The sequence below is a fragment of the Aplysia californica genome, unplaced genomic scaffold, assembly GCF_000002075.1.
Source record: "Aplysia californica isolate F4 #8 unplaced genomic scaffold, AplCal3.0 scaffold00128, whole genome shotgun sequence".
Classification (NCBI taxonomy): Eukaryota; Metazoa; Mollusca; class Gastropoda; order Aplysiida; family Aplysiidae; genus Aplysia; species Aplysia californica.
The window spans coordinates 542,524-559,790 of NW_004797398.1; the positions used below are offsets into that span (position 1 = coordinate 542,524).

At 39.5% G+C, this 17,267-nt stretch overlaps 1 protein-coding gene across 1 annotated transcript in view; it reads right to left on the reverse strand.

Annotated features, from left to right (window-relative positions):
* The window catches only part of LOC101860492 (transcription factor E2F4), a 16,828-nt gene extending 2,402 nt beyond the window's left edge, over window positions 1-14,426 (reverse strand). Inside the window, exons 1-8 of the mRNA XM_005096390.3 lie at window positions 14,094-14,426; window positions 7,790-7,899; window positions 6,574-6,735; window positions 5,673-5,784; window positions 2,541-2,789; window positions 1,593-1,719; window positions 636-734; window positions 44-91 (exon numbers count right to left, since the gene is read on the reverse strand). Of these exons, the coding sequence (XP_005096447.1) occupies window positions 44-91; window positions 636-734; window positions 1,593-1,719; window positions 2,541-2,789; window positions 5,673-5,784; window positions 6,574-6,735; window positions 7,790-7,899; window positions 14,094-14,261 (1,075 nt within the window). The 5' untranslated portion in view covers window positions 14,262-14,426. The remainder of the gene's footprint in view (window positions 1-43; window positions 92-635; window positions 735-1,592; window positions 1,720-2,540; window positions 2,790-5,672; window positions 5,785-6,573; window positions 6,736-7,789; window positions 7,900-14,093) is intronic.
* Window positions 14,427-17,267: the final 2,841 nt, after the last annotated feature.

Below are 17,267 nucleotides of genomic sequence, written 5' to 3' on the forward strand. Positions count from 1 at the left end.
TACTAAAAAAATAAAATGATAATCCTGTTGTAATTGGACTTACTATCGGTTGACATGAGCTGATCAATGTCCAATAATTCACCAGTCAAATCTGAAACAATCATACAAAATTCTTAACAAGCAAGTTGATAAACAAAATACACTTAATGTCACTGGAGAAACAAAAAGCACATTATTTTGTACCAGTCAAAGTTGTTTTTCTTTCTTAGCTAGTATGTTATAATATTCCATTGATTTCTTTAAGAGCAAGTGAAATCACAATATTTTACATTAAAAATGCATATTAGGGTTATAAAAACCTTAAAACAGTCATTGTCATTTCCATTCAAGACAACTTGAAAAACAAACAAAATAAACTAGGCAATAATGCAAATAATTTTCAAATTCTTTTAATTTCATGCCCCATGACCTACCGCATGAAGTTATGGTATTTTAGTTTTTGTAAGAGTTTTTCGGCACTTGTAACACAATAAGGTCATATAAGTGCCGAAGAATAGATGTGTTACCAGAGAGTAACATAGTCAACCAGAATGTCCAAATCAAACAAATCTGTCCTTACTTCTAATACCATAAAAAAAATTTTGAGGCACTTTGTCTCCATCTCCTACATGAGCGAATGAATAAAAACAACGTACCAATATCCCCCTTGGAAGGGTCAAAGAGGAGGTCCGAGCTGAACATGTCAAGACTTGGGCCCGGGTCACTTGTGCTTGGTTCTGATGAGCTTGTGCTAGCTGGAAGTAGAGGAAACCATTTAGAATTTGAATTTTAAGCAAAAAAATTCTTGAGAAGATGCAACCGATACCACAGATTAATAAAGTGCAATTTTTGTAAATAATAAAATTCAAAACTTCTGGCTTATAGTACATCTGAAGAACTGTTGACAATATGAAACTGCGAGCATTTACTTTTTCCCCCCTCAGAGATGCTCAGAAAAAAACAACAAATATTGCTCTCTCTGAGGCCTGTGATGTGAGAGGTAATCCACAAGCCCTTTCAACGATCCTCTTAAATCATGTGTTATGCCACAGAAGGTGAAAATCTTTATTTTTTTTGCAGTGGATCCGAAAATAGAATAAAATATATCGTCACAATTTTCTTTGCCTCAGAGTCTGCATTAAGTATTATATCTCGGTATGCCTAGTGCTCCAATGGACTCTCAACAAGTCATTTTAAAATCTGAACATTTGCTCCTTAGGCAGGACATAAGGAGCCAGAAAACATACCATAAGGAAATAAAAAAGAAGAGTAGGTCACCCTTCAAGATGTTCTACGCCTCCCAAAGTTAAGAAAATACATCACCTACCATACCACAGAAGCCTTGTTGAGCAAAAGCTAGAAAACCAAGACGAAACATTCTCTTGTCTTACAGACAGAGACAACAAGGGCGCTCTAGGCACACAATCTAAAGAACCTTATGTAACCAAATCTATCAGATCCAAACAATTGTGGTAAATTTTTCAAAATGCTGAGAACTGTGAAAGTGTTAGCAGGGATGCCACTCAACTTTTTTTTAAATAGCTGAAAATCCATGCGCCACGGTCTCGAGGAAGGAAGACGTGTAGCACAAAAATAAAAATGTATTCACTTACGTTGGCTGAGCAATGTGTCTGTTGTGTTCTTCCTCGGGGAAGATCGTGTTGCCATTCGTGTTGGAGGTTCAATGATGGAAGATGCCTGGGACTGTTTGAGGGGGGACTTCACAGGGGAACGCTGAAGCTGAGCCAGACAGGAAAAACATCACACACAGGTTTACGTTATGATTTACAGGACAACAAAAGCTAAAGAGTGTAAGTCTCAAAATGACACTAAGGAAAAAATAAAAGACCGCTCAACACATGCAAATCAGTTAACACTCCCCCCCTCCAACACACATACACACCTTCTATAGAATTTAGTCAGACGTATACTTTCATTTAAAGTATAAACGTGTAGAACGGGAAACACTGCCAAATTGTGAGTACAAACAAATCTTTAGTCAAGTTAATTTACCTTTTTTAAAGTTACTTACACTTACAATGGAAGGTACATGCTACGAAAGAAAAATAGCAGTACAGTGACCAACAACATTTTTTTAACCAGCCCTTTTCTCAGAAGATTTGTTTTTTGCCTGCATGCAAGACTAATCATTTGATTGATATCTAATTTGCAAAGCTTGAATCGTTCCACACGCACTCAGGTTGTCGCTTATGCCTGATATATAGACCGGTGAGGGGGGGGGGGGGGTATTCTGTGAAAGTTATGGCATGCACTTCAGGCTACAAGCAAAATAAAGTAAAATCTGTTTAGTTTTAGTAGAGGTTTTACGGCACTCGCAACTGCATAAGGTCATATGAGCGCCAGAAGATTAGAGATGTTACAAGAGAGTAACAAACATAAAAAAAGAAGAAGGGGAGATAAGGACGATAGATGTTTGATAGGAAAGAAGAAGCACACCACACCAGAGCACCCGCATCTGTGTCTGAACTTTTCCACAACCCCCAACAAAAGACAGTAATTATTCCTTTACAATGAAACCTAACTACAGTCGGTATATGCACCTTTCCCCTGGTCATTGCTCCAGCTCGGTCTGTCTGCCGGCTGGGATCGGAGTTCTGGTTTTGAGCCATTTGCTCCACGATGGAAGCTGAGGCGCCCTCCGCCGTGGCACCCATCGGTTCTGTCTTGGGGGGCGGCACTTGCACCGCCACTGGCTCCGACTCATCGGTTTCTTTGTTCACAAGCAGCACGTTGATGGGACCACCTTGACTCTTGAGATGAATCTGATAGTGTCTTTTGTACGTGGGGCCCTGCCAGACGGACATAATTACAGAAATATATCACACAAACAAGTTCAGTAAAAGTTTTGATAGGTTGAGTTAAGAGAAGCAGGTCAATACAATATCGATCATTTAGTACAGGAAAGCAAGACATACAGACAGAGAGGAACAACAGACGAACATAAAAGTACGACCTACAGTGGCACCCTCCAACCACCTGCAAGTTCAGGGCAGACTAGCCAAAAAACAAGCTGAGGATGGGTTTGTGGTGTAATTTACATCACCGTCTCACCGTTTGCCTGTTTGTCCAGTCTTTCTTGAATTAAACTGTAATTGTAACCTTAACAATTGGCCAACACAAAACCGTCTCATGTGCCCTCTTATTACCAACTTGTATTGCAAGTGCTGTAAAACTCTTACTGAAACTAAAACTTCTGACATCAGAGAGGACAGGAAAAAACCATGATGACCAGTGTCTCTAACATATCAGGGATTTAAAGGGGGGGACAGGAAAAAAAAGGGAGGAAAACGAAGAGAGAAAAAAAACCCAACAACATTTAACTCTTTATCTCAGCCAAGCCACTCCCAGCCGCCCGCAGTCGAAACTACTGTGCTTGGGAGCCGCTGGCAGCGACTCAGGTACATTCCTTTGCGACCACTTTGACATCAAATTGCTTTTCGGTAATTGCTGAACACCTTGTCTCTTTTCCTTTCATTTCATTCCTAAGATGAAGAACTATCAAAATAGATACACATATTAATTTAGTGACGTTTTTGTCCTTTTTAAATTTCATACCAAAAAAAAAAAGAGCCCCGGTGTAGTGGGTCAACCCCCCCTAAATAAAGAGTTAAACCTGCTTGTCTACCATTTATCACAATAGTATAATCCAAGACACAATAAGACAAGACGGGACAACTCTTCTTTACGTCATGTGACAAGTGCAGGCCCCTCCCACTTTTGCTGCTGCGCGTATAACTCGCTGGATTGGCGATAGTTTACATTGGTTACAATGCAAGGCTACTGCGATCATCTCGGGCGGTATGTCTAGCCAAGGCCTACTAAAATTAATATATTTTAGCCCAGAGAGAGAGAGTATTTAATGAATAAACATAGCCTATCTAGATCTAGAATCTAGATCTAGAGAGTCTAGATTTTGTTGTGCACCCAGCCAAGAGTGTGCTGTTCGGAAAGTAGATCTAGATCTAGGCCCCTAATGATTGGCGAATGACCGAAGGGCGACTCTTGACTAGCGGTATGTCTGTGAATTGGCGGAGACACTCTAGATCTATATCATGCTACTTATTCATACTATCATATCAGCAGTAGATAGATCTACTCAGTTAAGCTTCTGTGCTTGTTTCAATGGCTTCTTTTTCGGTGCACCTGTACAATTGTGGTCCCGTTTAATGTTTACATGACGGCCATTATTGTCATGTGGGACTTACGCCTTGAGTGATTTAGTGCAAACGGGACCGCTATTGTACAAGAGTGCCATTGTTTCCTAGCTTCAGTTCATGATCATTGATTCTGACATTGGGGAACAGCTCGCTGTGTAGTTAATCTAGATCTAGATATAGATCTAGTCAACAGTTAGGCTGCTGGACTCTAGCAGTGGCCGTATCTTTAGTTTAAAAAATATCCAGTCTATTGTATATTGTTAGACAACAGTTCATTGCAGAGCACCACTGGCTGTTCTGTCGTTTTTAAACTGTGAGGTCTAATCTACTTCTACGTTTCGTAAACTCCTAGATCTACATCATCATGTCACTGAACATGTTCAACCCATTACCGCTTTCTGTTCATAAAAACCTTAAGGGGGGGGGGCTACACCCCCAAAGTCAAAATTCGGCTCAAAATCATGGAATTTGAGTTGTAGGCATTTTTAGGTTCCTCAGCCTCTCCTACAACTATTTCATCGCATAAGAACCCCCAAAAACCGTATTTTGTCCCATACCGGGCATGTTTGTAACTGCCATTTCCTCATAAAGTCAGTATTTTATTTTTCTTTATCGGCCGTTTTTTCAAAACGCGACTTTCCTCTATCCTTTTTTTAATAACTCCACCATTTTTCATCCAACCTTCATGAAATTTTCACAGAATCAAGAGAAGAGGTAATGCTAAAAATTCGTCTGTTGAATTTTAGATATATGGAATAGATTTTTGTTGGTGGTGTCTGGAGTGTGGATTTTCACGGATTTTTCGCAAACTTGAATGCTACCTCAGGAAAAAATTCATTAAAAATTTTCTAATTCGTTTAGGAAAAAAAACAACAGACAAATTTTTAGATCTAATGTTTGAAAACACGCATGCAAAAGAACAATCAATTTCCACGAGCGATAAGTGCGGTGTTCATTACGTAAGACATGTCAATAAAATCCAATATGGCGGCGTATCCATGGAAACGAAATTTTTTTCTCAAATTTGACTGCGGATTTTAAGACTCCTTACTATGCTTGTTATATGTGTGAAATTTGGTAAAATTCGGTCCAGTAATAAGCGAGATAGCCTCCAGGTGTAGCCCCCCCCCCCCCCCTTAAATTTCTCAACACACTATATTTAAAATGTGAACAAAAACCAGTCAAAATAAATACCAAACAGTTTATATGGAAAAAAACCGAGGCAAAACTGCCATTATGAAATTCAAAGTAGGCAGCTATTTCAGCGAGTTGAACAGTGTGCTCTTTTCTTCCTGTCGTTTGTTTACGCTTTAGACGCGCCGCTAGCTGGTTACCAAGGGGAGCCAGTTGGAACGAAAACGAGGCTGTTGTCCCGTCTTGTCTTATTTCGTCTTGGGTATAATTCCACAAGTATTTTTCTTCATCGTTTCCTTTCCACTTTGTTCTTCACAGTTCCATTTGGCTCTAAAGCACAGCAGTCTCAAATTAAACAAACAAGCCAACAGCATAACTTACCACCAGTTCTGGAATGGGAACTTCAAGCTGCGTCCCAGATGGGGCTTGAACCGCTAACAATGTGTCGCCCTTGAAACAATGGCAAATGTCTTCATGTGTGACAAAAGCCAACCTAAGTAAAAGACAAAAAAAGTAATTCTCAATACATTACCACTTTTGGTTTTGTGTAAATAAAAACGTACCCGCAACAACAACACAAATATCAATCACAAAGACATTAATTTTTCACTATTGTCTGACTATCCACTGTGAACATTGTAAAACAATTTATAGCGGTCCTCAAACGCTGGGAAAAACATTTTCCCTTTACTTCATAGCCTTGCCACATTTATCCTTAATATCAGTATTACTTTAGCAATTGCAAAAGCTTTTATCATCTTTAAAAAAAATTGATTTTTTTTTAAACAGCACAAAAAATAAATCATAATTTCTAATAATTTACTTTGTAAATTTCACAAGACTTTATCGTATTCATTAAAAATTTCCTTCAAATGCTACATCCAAATTATACATTTCACAGAAGTTCACAGCATGTGTAAAACATACAATATATAAACCTTCCTTTTCAGGGACAAGGAAAAAAACATTTTAAAACAAATATTTTTCATTTTGCAAATTCAGTAAATGAAACCATCAATCTAAACATGCTTGAAGAAACACCTTTAAAGAGCTCAAGGAATCCCCATGCATCAGTAACATACAGAAATGTTTTTATATCATTATTGAACAGTGTGCTAGGGAAAAAGCTACCATGCCTTTAAATGTTCCCTCTGTAGCCATCTCTAAGATTTTCATATTTAGGCATAGATGCACCAAATAAGATTTTTACAACACCTGCATTTTCCAACCTATTTTCACCCACATTGTCTCTAAAAAGAAAAAGGATTCATGCTAAAGTTACCTTGTATTCGTGACTTCGTCTGTGACATTCTTTATGCTCTGCTGCACCCACTGTTTGTGCTTATCCAACTCCTGCTCCTGATGTCGAAGTTCAGCGAGGTCATCCTTCAACGACGTCAGTCGTTCTGATATATCTCGTGAGTTGCTGCCTGGACCAGAGCCTCTGATGATTTAGATTTAATTTTTTTAACAAATCTTTCCTCTTTTGTCAAAAAATCACAATGCAATACAAAAAGGCCTAATTCAGTGAAAGTAAAAAACACACCACAAAATGAGTATTCTAGAGGAGTTGGACCATAAGCCACTTTGGGATCAAACCAAATAAATTTTCTTATCATGCACTTCCGACTACATTTGATCTGTTTTCTAACTGTTTTGTAAAAACAAATACAGCTTGATGAAAGTGGGTTTTTTTTTAACTTGAAGGGGCATTATCATGGGTCAGAAAAAATGTTCCAAACCTACCCCAGTCAAAACCACAATCAAACCTGTCTAATATGTGGTCCCCTCCCCGCAGCAGTCACTTGTATTAACCATATCTCTGATCCACGACGTCCCTGTGTTTTTCCTATATTGTCGACCAGTTCATAGCCATCCCTCAAAATTAGTTCCTAGCCGACACGTGCTACAAACCTTTTCCTTTCCCGCCAACCCATCCACAAACTGAGTGTACATTCAGCCAATGTGAAGAAAATATTAATGGAAATGAAATGGAAAGAAAAAACGTAAGATTTTAGATCTAAACCATCACTCAGACCCTGTCCACATGGCAGCCATATTTCTATAAAAGTCATTTTTCTCAGCGATTGCGATCTTGAGTGACTGATATGAACACGGCCTCGTATATAGCAATTCCAAGCAACGTTTATTGTAAAAAATACTCTATAACTATTTCCTTTCCGTTTATTTACGAGTTGCAAAGGAAAATTAGTACAGTTTTTGCGACGGAAAGGACACATGTCAAAATGTAACCTTTGCGACTCAAAACACCCTAAAAGGCTTGGTCCCTGGCAGTAGTCTGTGAAATCAAGACTGGCAGCCCACAATGAGTGGATTAACACAACATGCCTTTTGATCCAAACAATATGTAACGGACCAAATCTGACTGAGACAATCATAATCACCAGAAAAGTAAATAAAAAGGGATGAGAAGAGAACAGAGTGAGTGAGGGGGAAGATGTAAAACAAATATGAAAACAGTCATGATGAGTACATACTTCCACTGAATGCTGTTCTTGGACTTCTTTTCAATCAGACCAATTCCTTCAAGCACATTTGTGATGTCATAGATTCTCCGCTTCTGTCTGACAGCAAGTTGATCAGCAGCCTGAAAAATTTTTTAATTGAATCAATTCTATAATTTCTGCTCAGTCTGACAAGTTTTCTTTTCAAACATGAGTATAATATCACCAAAATAATATTACGCCAGGCACACTTTCTTTGCTTTCATAAAAATAAAGAGAAATTTATGGGGGTGATAAACACTTTTTTTTCACCCAAAAAAAGCCACAAAAAATTCCTGATGCACACAGAAAAACCTGTCTTGTTCAGGAATTAATGAGTTGAAAATCCCCCCTGCACCACAAACATTATCATTGCAAACTTCTGGCCTCAGACTCAAGACCACATTCCTCAAGATTAGCAAACCAACCTCAACTCCTGACCCCTTTTTTATCTCTGAGAGGACTTCCCTGACCCACTTTCTGTTTCCCTTCCCTACATCACAAAGTGAGGTCAGAGAGGGCTGCCACTAATCACGTGAGGTTCATTGCACTGGTAGTTTTCATTGTCAGTTACATGATACATTCCTTTAATAAGTTCTTTGGCTTTTTTTTTGTTGAGTTTTACGGCACCTACAACACAATAAATAAGGCCATATAAGTGCCGAAAATTCAGGGTCTTACAAAAGAGTAACAAACACAAAAAAGAAGGAGAGATAAGAAAAGGATGATATGTTTGATAAGAAAGAAGGGGCACATCACACCAGAGCACCCGCCAACCACCAACTCTATAAAAAATATTTCAAGTCAGTGCCCCCTACATGTGTCACTCACAGCTCATTTTCCTCTACTCCCCTTCAGATTTGTGTTTTTAGGTCCCTTTCTTTTGTTTGAACATTCACTGTCTTAGTTACTCAATAGCTGGGATGTCAACAGAGTCCTACTTTACATGTTTGTGTCAGTACACATGAAGTTCTGAAAACAAAATATTCAAAGTAAGACAATTTCAGTGTATTGTTTAAGACAATCATTTTAACAATTTTGCAACACTTTGCCCACTCATTCGCTCATTCTCTTACTGTGCGCTTTGGAGTATTTCAAGTTACAAATATTAATATGTCACTGATAAGAACAATTTTCATTATGAATATCCAGTTTTCTGTACGAAGAAAAGGGTCCACTGTTCTCAAAAGTTTGACATGTGTTCTGCACTGGATGCATACACTGTGGGTTACTTAAAAATTATATTTCTTTGTAAAAATGTCACAAATGAGAGAAGAAATACTTTGTTTTCAGTGAATCTGAAGCCGTTGACTTGAATGACAGCTTTGTATCATATCTCAATGAGACTATGCCATACGTACTATTTACTATGTGGCAATGACAACGAGTACGAATGGCACATCCGACATAGAGATCATGAACATGGACAACTTGAAGGCAAAGAATGTGACTGACATGAAATCCGGGAATCGTGAAAAAATTATATGTGAGGGAGCGTGGTGAAATCAAGCGCTTTGTCAAAATAATGAAAGAGAAGAAACTGGCATTTTTTACGCAAGTTTGGGAACTTTTATCGAATTCTTGTTTTTAGGCTAAACACCTCCCATGTCCATTAAAGAATACATTTCCGTGTGGATTGTACTGAAAAACATCAATTAAAGGCATATATATATACAAAATGTAAATTTTCTGTTTTCACAGAAGCTAAGGAAATGACTAAACTTTTGCGGCCATTTTCTCGCTAATGTTACCTCAGAGACCAGATGACCCCCACCTTCTTTGTTTTTTTGGTCTTAGTTGAGGTTTTACGGTGCTAGCGATTGCATAAGACTATATGAGCGCCAAGGGGTGGATGTCAACAGAGAAGTTCCTACAGGGAAACAGACTTACTCTGCTCACCTCTCTACCTACAACAGCCCAAAGTTTGCTTCGACTATCAAGGCACCCCAGAAACAGCGGGGAACAAGAGTGTGAGAAACATACAAAAGAAGTAGAGGAAATGACGATAGTAAGGATTAGGAAAGAAAAAGTAGCAGTTCCCTGTTGTAGTTCAGGCACAGTTATGACTGAGCATGACATTGTTGGGTCAGCCCATTAACAATTCAACTGTGCATTAGAACGAGAAATGTCCCCCTTTGGGAATGGCCAAAAGACACTTCAGTCAGTGGCACCGCCCCGGGGGGTCCAACTTCTTCAATCGTAAATATCTCAACTTGTATTCAAGATAAATGGATTTTTTTTTTTCATCGAAAGCAAGACACGTCTGTTGTAAACCTCGATAAGCGGTTACAGTAACAATGTTTGCCCCGGACGTGATCGCACCAAGGTGTGAACTCGCTGATGCCTTGCTTTCCCTGATCACCTGAGCCGTCCGCCTGATCTTACACCACACACTAGGTGGGGAGGGCCTACAAACAAGCGCCAGACAGCATTCTATCAAACTGTGAACTCCTGGATGCTTATGTTTTCTCGCCCATCACTCTCCTCTTTCAGTTTTGCGCTCTAACTTCCGAGACAGACTGGTGCCCATACTCGTGGACTGTCCAATCGCCTTTGTGTAAAGTGGTAATCTGTTGGCAATGAACTTGTCTTTCATTTTTTTATTTTTTTTATTTGGTTGGTTTGGTCACACCACAACGATTTATGATGCATCATGACATGGGCGGGGAAGTCCATTAGAAATGGAAAGCAATAAATTTTTGGAAGCCAACTTGGTCCCATTTTTTTAAAGCCCCACCTCCCGCCCTCAAACAAAAAAAAAAAGAAAAACTGACTTCTGAAAAGAACTTTTAGAGCCCAGGAGTCATGTAAGTCCATTTTGTTACTGTGGATTCTTCCCCCTGGCCATTGGCTAAGATCCCGGTTCGCCTTAAATCCCACATTTTCCTTGCTCCCGAGCACTGGAATCTTAGGCGGAGACTACAGTGAGTATTATTTTAGGTCTCTGTTCGGACAGTGAGTAAGTCAATTCATTGATTATAATGCTTCATTAAACGCTAAACTAGATCTAATCTAGGCTAGATCTAGAGATCTCGATCTAAATCTTTCACAATTTGTCAATGTTCAGACCCCCAGGAACAGGAATTAATATGGGCTTCATTTGTTTATTCTCACCCTGGGTAAAGAGGCATAAAACTTATTGGCGAGTTGGTTTTAGTGTTTTTCAAAAAAGCAGTGACTAGTCTACATTCACGACACCGTAAACGTAGTACTAGATCTAGATATAATCTAGTTTGCAGGCTATGATTTGCCAATCATTATTGAATCAAATTTGAGTTCAGCAGACAAACAATAAAAAAGTACCCACATAGCAACATGGACTTAACTCCTGTTCTGCGTCTGAGCCGAGATGCAAGTCTTATAAATATCAACATGATCAACTTCATTTCCATCGCAAATCAACTCTATAACCATGTCTGGGCAGTGGCAGTGGCAGCGTCCGGTAGTCAAGGTCCATAACCATGGCCGGACGGTTTTCACCGTCCGATGCGAAGTTATTATATTGTACTATGGTACGGGTCGATTATAAAAAAGTACGAGCTAACAAGCCTTTAGTTTGACACGACAGTCAAAAATAAATTCTACATCTGGGTAATGCTGTATTGACCAGTTTGACACAAAACAAGCGGTTTTAAAAACGTAATATGTCAGGTCGCATTTCCACAAACACGAGAGAATTACGCGGAAACGTGATTCTAAATTGCATGGTAAAAGAGTTAATAGTTATCTAAATGGCTGTCATTATTCTCACCCGGGGTGAAAATAAAAATATAATTTTATTCTCACCCGGGGTGAGAATAATATCCATTTCATTCTCACCCGGGGTGAAAATAATATTATATATTATATATAATAATAATATAATAAAATGAATATTATTCTTACCCGGTCTGAGAATGCAATGGATTTTTTAGGTCTACATGGGTGTTGAGAACGGATGATAGAAAATAATTTGTGAATTGTAAGAGAGTGACCGTTTGTGACCTGCCCCAGAGCGCTGGTAGATTTTTCTAGGCTCCCGCGGGGATTGTTATAGTTTCATTTTTTTAAATCTTGAGTTGAGAGTGTATGCAAAAATATCTTCACCAAAACCTTAGACAAGTGTAAATATATTCTAAATTCAGAAAGGAATTCACTTGCCAGAGTAGTATGTTTTTAAAAATAATAGCCTTTTAAAAACTGAAAGTTGTTTAATGAAATAATGTTAGATAGTAATAGTTTGTCATTGTAATGTTAGAATTGGCATTTGTTTACAACACAAAAAACATGTTTAATTGTTATCCATAGCAGAACCCGCGATTATTTTTAAGGAACGCAATGCCTTGACCAGGCACATTTTTTTTCTTAATTTTGATTGGTTAAACTATTCAAGAGTAAAATTTTCCATTACAGAACCAATAAATTAATTAATGTAGGAACAAAAGGTGACGTTATTTGGTCAAAAGATAAGGTTTTCCCCCAAATCGACAATAGTCGCCTCCCACGCCCGAGAGTGGTCCGCCTGTTGGCGATTTTAATCGCCGCGCGCTCAGCGGAGTGAGAGAGGGAGGCGAGTTTTGTCGCCTGGAGCGCTCAGTGACAGGGTACCTATGATGCCTGAACAAAAAAACTGGGTGAGAATAGTAGGCTGTCGTTATTCTCACCCGGGGTGAAAATAGTATCAATTTTATTCTCATCCCAGGTGAGAAAAATATCCAGTTTATCTTCACCCCAGGTGAGAATAATCACTGTGTATCTAAATATATTTGATTTTTCTTAATCGAGCTATATTACACTAGATCTAGAACGGGGGAGTTTCAGGGGGGAGCATGCCTCGGACTATTTTAACCAATAATTTGATATTTTACTTATAGTTTAGTTTGAAATTTTCTGGAAAATAATTTTATAATTGTTTTGCGACAGTTTTGATGGCTTTTGTGATCTGCAGCAAACAATACTGTAGTTTGACCACTGAAGCAGAGCATCTATGTGCGGGAGTGAAAGTAAAAATTTACCATAATTTCATTGGAGGAACATCAGGAGCTACCAACTTGCCATGTTTTGAATGAGACGTACGCCTCGGTTACGAACCAACGCAGGTTGTTCTACAAGTAGGCCACAAATGCACACAACAAACTCAAGCAGACTGACACACACACTGCACAGTCATTACACGGACGGGGATGATGCTCATGGCGCGCATGCGCTGAGCTAGGAGTAGTAGGAGGACCGGACTAATACGAGCTAACCGAAACCCTGACAGCGGGGGTCTAAAAGCGGAAGCCAGGCCAGAAAGAAGGGGGAGTCCAAATAATAATCTGATTAATGACACCATTTACTTTCTCATTCCGTTCTCCGCCTCCATACTAGATCTATACTCCACTCCATATGGAATGAGAGCACAAACATAGGCAAAAAATAGTCTATTTTACTTATGAAAGTGGCTATTCTCACCCGCCCGGAAGTTCTCGCAAGATCAACTCCTCCCCTCTTCTCTCTCTCTCTGTCTCTTTCTGAATACTGTCTATCGGTGTGGACGATCAAATTGACCAAAACAAAGTTAAAAAATGATGTTAAAACACAAAAGTAAATTAATTTGGTTGTCTACAAAGATGCTACGGCTATTTAACTTTTCGAATCGAGCCGAACTACGCGGGTCGCCATTTTGTTTTGCCCGGAAATTCTCGCGCTACTCCTCTCTCTTTCTCTCTCTCTCTCCACTGCCCACAGACAAAATTGTACGCTTTTAGTAGGCTACAGTTGTAATGGAACGTTTGTTCACGGCACAGAATTCTACAATTTTTCTGTTATCACAATCACAGTGTAGAATTCTGTGGTTTGGGGTGAACACAAAATTTGGTGAACGCGCAGCGGGTGAGAATAGCCACAAGACTCGCCTGCACTATCTTAACTATCTATTCTCACTTCGGGTGAGAATAGAGGTGGCCTTTACTTATTTCGGCTTTAGATCTAGATTCTCTACATTCTAGAGATCTAGATCTAAAAGTTTGAAACTACACTTTGATGGTTGTGTTCTGCAGGTTCCTACGGTAATTTTAGAAAACAAAAAGGGGGTCTCCTCACTCAACTTTGAAACTCATTGGCACTGGAACTGGGAGAAGACCTCAGCATTTGGCTGGGAACTGGTGCCAGCGCAGTCGTAAAACTTCCCAGTTCTCAATTTCCACAAAAGTTTTCCTAAACACTGGTTTAAAAATAAACCTAAATTCTAGAGCTAGAATAACTACAATTAACAATTATTGTTATTATTTCATAAAAATAAATGAGGTAACTTTACAAAATGTGCTGGCATACTCACAACTTTCAAATCCAGAACTCCATCCTTTGCTTCCTGCAGCAATGTAACAAATTTGGTGGTCAACAGTCCCAAACTTTTCTCGTGTCTACTGCTCGTTGAAGGATCATTCAGATCTGACAAACTTTTAGACACTCTGACAATTTCGAGACTCTGGACTCCAGGCTGCATTTTGTGGTGCTTTATTGCAATGGAAATTATCCACTGCTCTGCCGAACCCACACTACAATCCTAAACCTGACAAAGTTCAGATTCTACACTACTGTATTTTGAAGAATTCCTTCCTTCGTACGCTTTGTGGGTAACAACGAGAACAGCGAGAGTACGCGTTGTAGGAAGTACATCCGGGGTTAGGTTTCCGGTTTGAAGTTCAAAAGTTCAAATAGACCGGGGGGTTAAGGGCTAAGGGTCAAAGACCAAAGTTGGCAGTTGGCAGTTGGTCTGCCACTTTTTTTTTTCAAAACCCGTCTGCAGTTTTTCTTATCAGTGATATCAGCCTCGTTCAGCGTCATTGGTTTTGTGTTTTAAAGAAAAATATTCTGAGGTCGTTTTATTAGTGAAACGTGGAACAATGTGCCAGACCTGACACAATAAAATATCTGAGGTAGAGATAGTCCGAAGGAACAGTGCAGTCTTTCTAGTACTTCATCGAAAGGCAAGCGCTATTTGCAACGCCGCGTTCTGAATAGCTCCCGTGCTATTTGCAACGCCGCGTTCTGAATAGTTCCCGCGCTTTTTGAAACGCCAGTACTAGAATTAGATCTAGATTATTCTAGATGTAGATCTAGTAGCCATCGTTTCTACATGACAATACTGTAGTTCTGCCTGAATTGTGGAAGCTTTCTCAGTTTTTTTTATAAACCTCCTAGGGTTTGACTCCTTTTTTTTATGACGTTGTCTTATTCCGATCAATATTGGGTAGGTCTAGAATATATATCTAAATCTATAGAAATCTAGATCTAGATCTAGATCTAGATTAGATCTAACAATTGTTTCAGATATTGTTTACACAAAAGTAGACGTCTTGTTCATCTCTCATAATCATTTTGAGTTAGAGTTTGAGCAAGTTTAAGTCGAAATGCGCTTGGATAACAATAACAAGACGGTGCAACTCGAACTGTTAAGTTAGGCCTAGAGAACGTATACAAGCTGTCTACTGTCTACGTTCTCTCTAATGTTCAGTGCTTCCAAGCGTGGCATCGAATCCCGGTCGTGGAATGGTTTGTTTGTTTTTCTTTCTCCTGAGCCTAAATTTTTTTTTTTTTAAATTAGACTCACAGACCAAGGAAAGCCACTACTGAACGTTAACCAGGCCTAAAATGCCTAAATTGGTAAAAGGAAAAGTATAGGCTATATTATACTAAGGCCTACTTTGTACAGAGCTCTTCTTGGGGACAAAACCAGAATGTGCATGCTTCATCACTACATAAAAAAAACTACAAAGCAACAAGATATAATTATGGGAACAATTTGTCGGATAGTCGAGAAGAGGACAACAACAACAACAACAACAACAAAGAAAAAAAAGCCCTCCAGGACCGGGATCGAGCCCACGCTAAAAAAAATAATGGTTTGACTTCAAGTAAGCGCAGACGCGCTTCGGCCATCAGAACTTCCGATAAAACGAAGTGCAGATTAAGTTTAATATTTTACACACGGCGACACGGCGTTTTATTTAGCACTGGCGCTAATCGCATCGCGGCTTTTTATTTAGCACTGGCTCTAATCGCAAGGCGGCTTTGCGAATAGGCACTTCCTTTTATCGAAAAGACAGACCGAACGCACAACACATAATATTTTGAAAAGCAAAAGACGGGCGCAGTTACCTAGATCTGGTAATTGCTCTCTCTCTCTCTCTCTCTCTCTCTCTCTCTCTCTCTCTCTCTCTCTCTCTCTCTCTCTCTCTCTCTCTCTCTCTCTCTCTCTCTCTCTCTCTCTCTCTCTCTCTTGTAACAGCGGTAATCTTCGGCACTTATATATTATGACCTTGTTGTGTTGCAAGTGCGTATATATATAGGCCCTATACATTATTTTATACATAAATGAGCCCAGGTCAAAAGGCGACAAAATGTTCCTTTTTTTAAATGGCTTATTCAGTGCAAACATTGCTTCTATTTACAAGAGAAATGTGTGCTCCGCCAGAACTGACAAGTTTTGGGGATAGTTTTAGTCTAACTTTCTCGAGAAAACAAACAAATGCTTGCCTATCTAGACGGTGTCTCGGGTGACAGATGACACAAAAGTTTCCTTCCAAAAGAAAATTTGAGCAAGCACACAGATGTTTTTCTTTCGTGAGATTATTGATTATCTATATAATCAACTAACAAATGCCAAGTTGACTGAAAACTTAACAATTTTATTGGGTTTGGGTGTGCGTGTTCGTGGTCATCAGTCACTTGAGACACCGTAAAGATTTTGTCAATGTTGCTATCTGTTACTATTTTGTCATTCATACTTGATCTGGTTTGTACAAGCTTAGGCAAAGGAGCAGTTTTCCCCTTCCAATCCAACACCGTAACAGACTTAATGATTCTTCACAACGTTCACTGTAAGTGTATCATGTGACACCACTATAATGACAACAAATGTAACCGCACGAAGAACAACAGCCAAAATAACTAACGGCATTCGTCAAAAAGACCATAGATAAGGGGCCAGGGGTGCCCACTACAGCTGGATGGGACCGATCGCCCGACTCAATCGCCTGAAACTGAAAACAAACACGTCTGTTTTTTAGGCGATTGAGTCGGGCGATCGGCCCGATCAACCGATCCCATCCGTAGTGGGCACCCCGTCGGTACACATTGGCACACTGGACAGTTGTTCCTTCCCAAAAAGCCGTACGATCGCAAAAGGGTTGGGGGGGGGAGGGGTATATAAATACTATACTATCAGTTTCAATATCCGTATGTGTATTGGATTTGGAAAATCTTTAACTACGTCACCGTCGACGCAAAGAAAATCATTTTGAAGGTGGCCTACTCCGACCATTTGAGGGGGCTCTCGTGGCCTAGAGGTTAAGGTGTTGGCCTCTCATTCAAAAGGTCCCGGGTTCGAATCCGGGTAACGACCGAAAAATATTCTTCTCTAAAATTGTCTCCTTTCACTTCCTTTCCTGCTCTCTAGCAATGTTCTGTTGTCTGCTTTCATTTCCACTTTCTGCCTCCACCCCCCTCA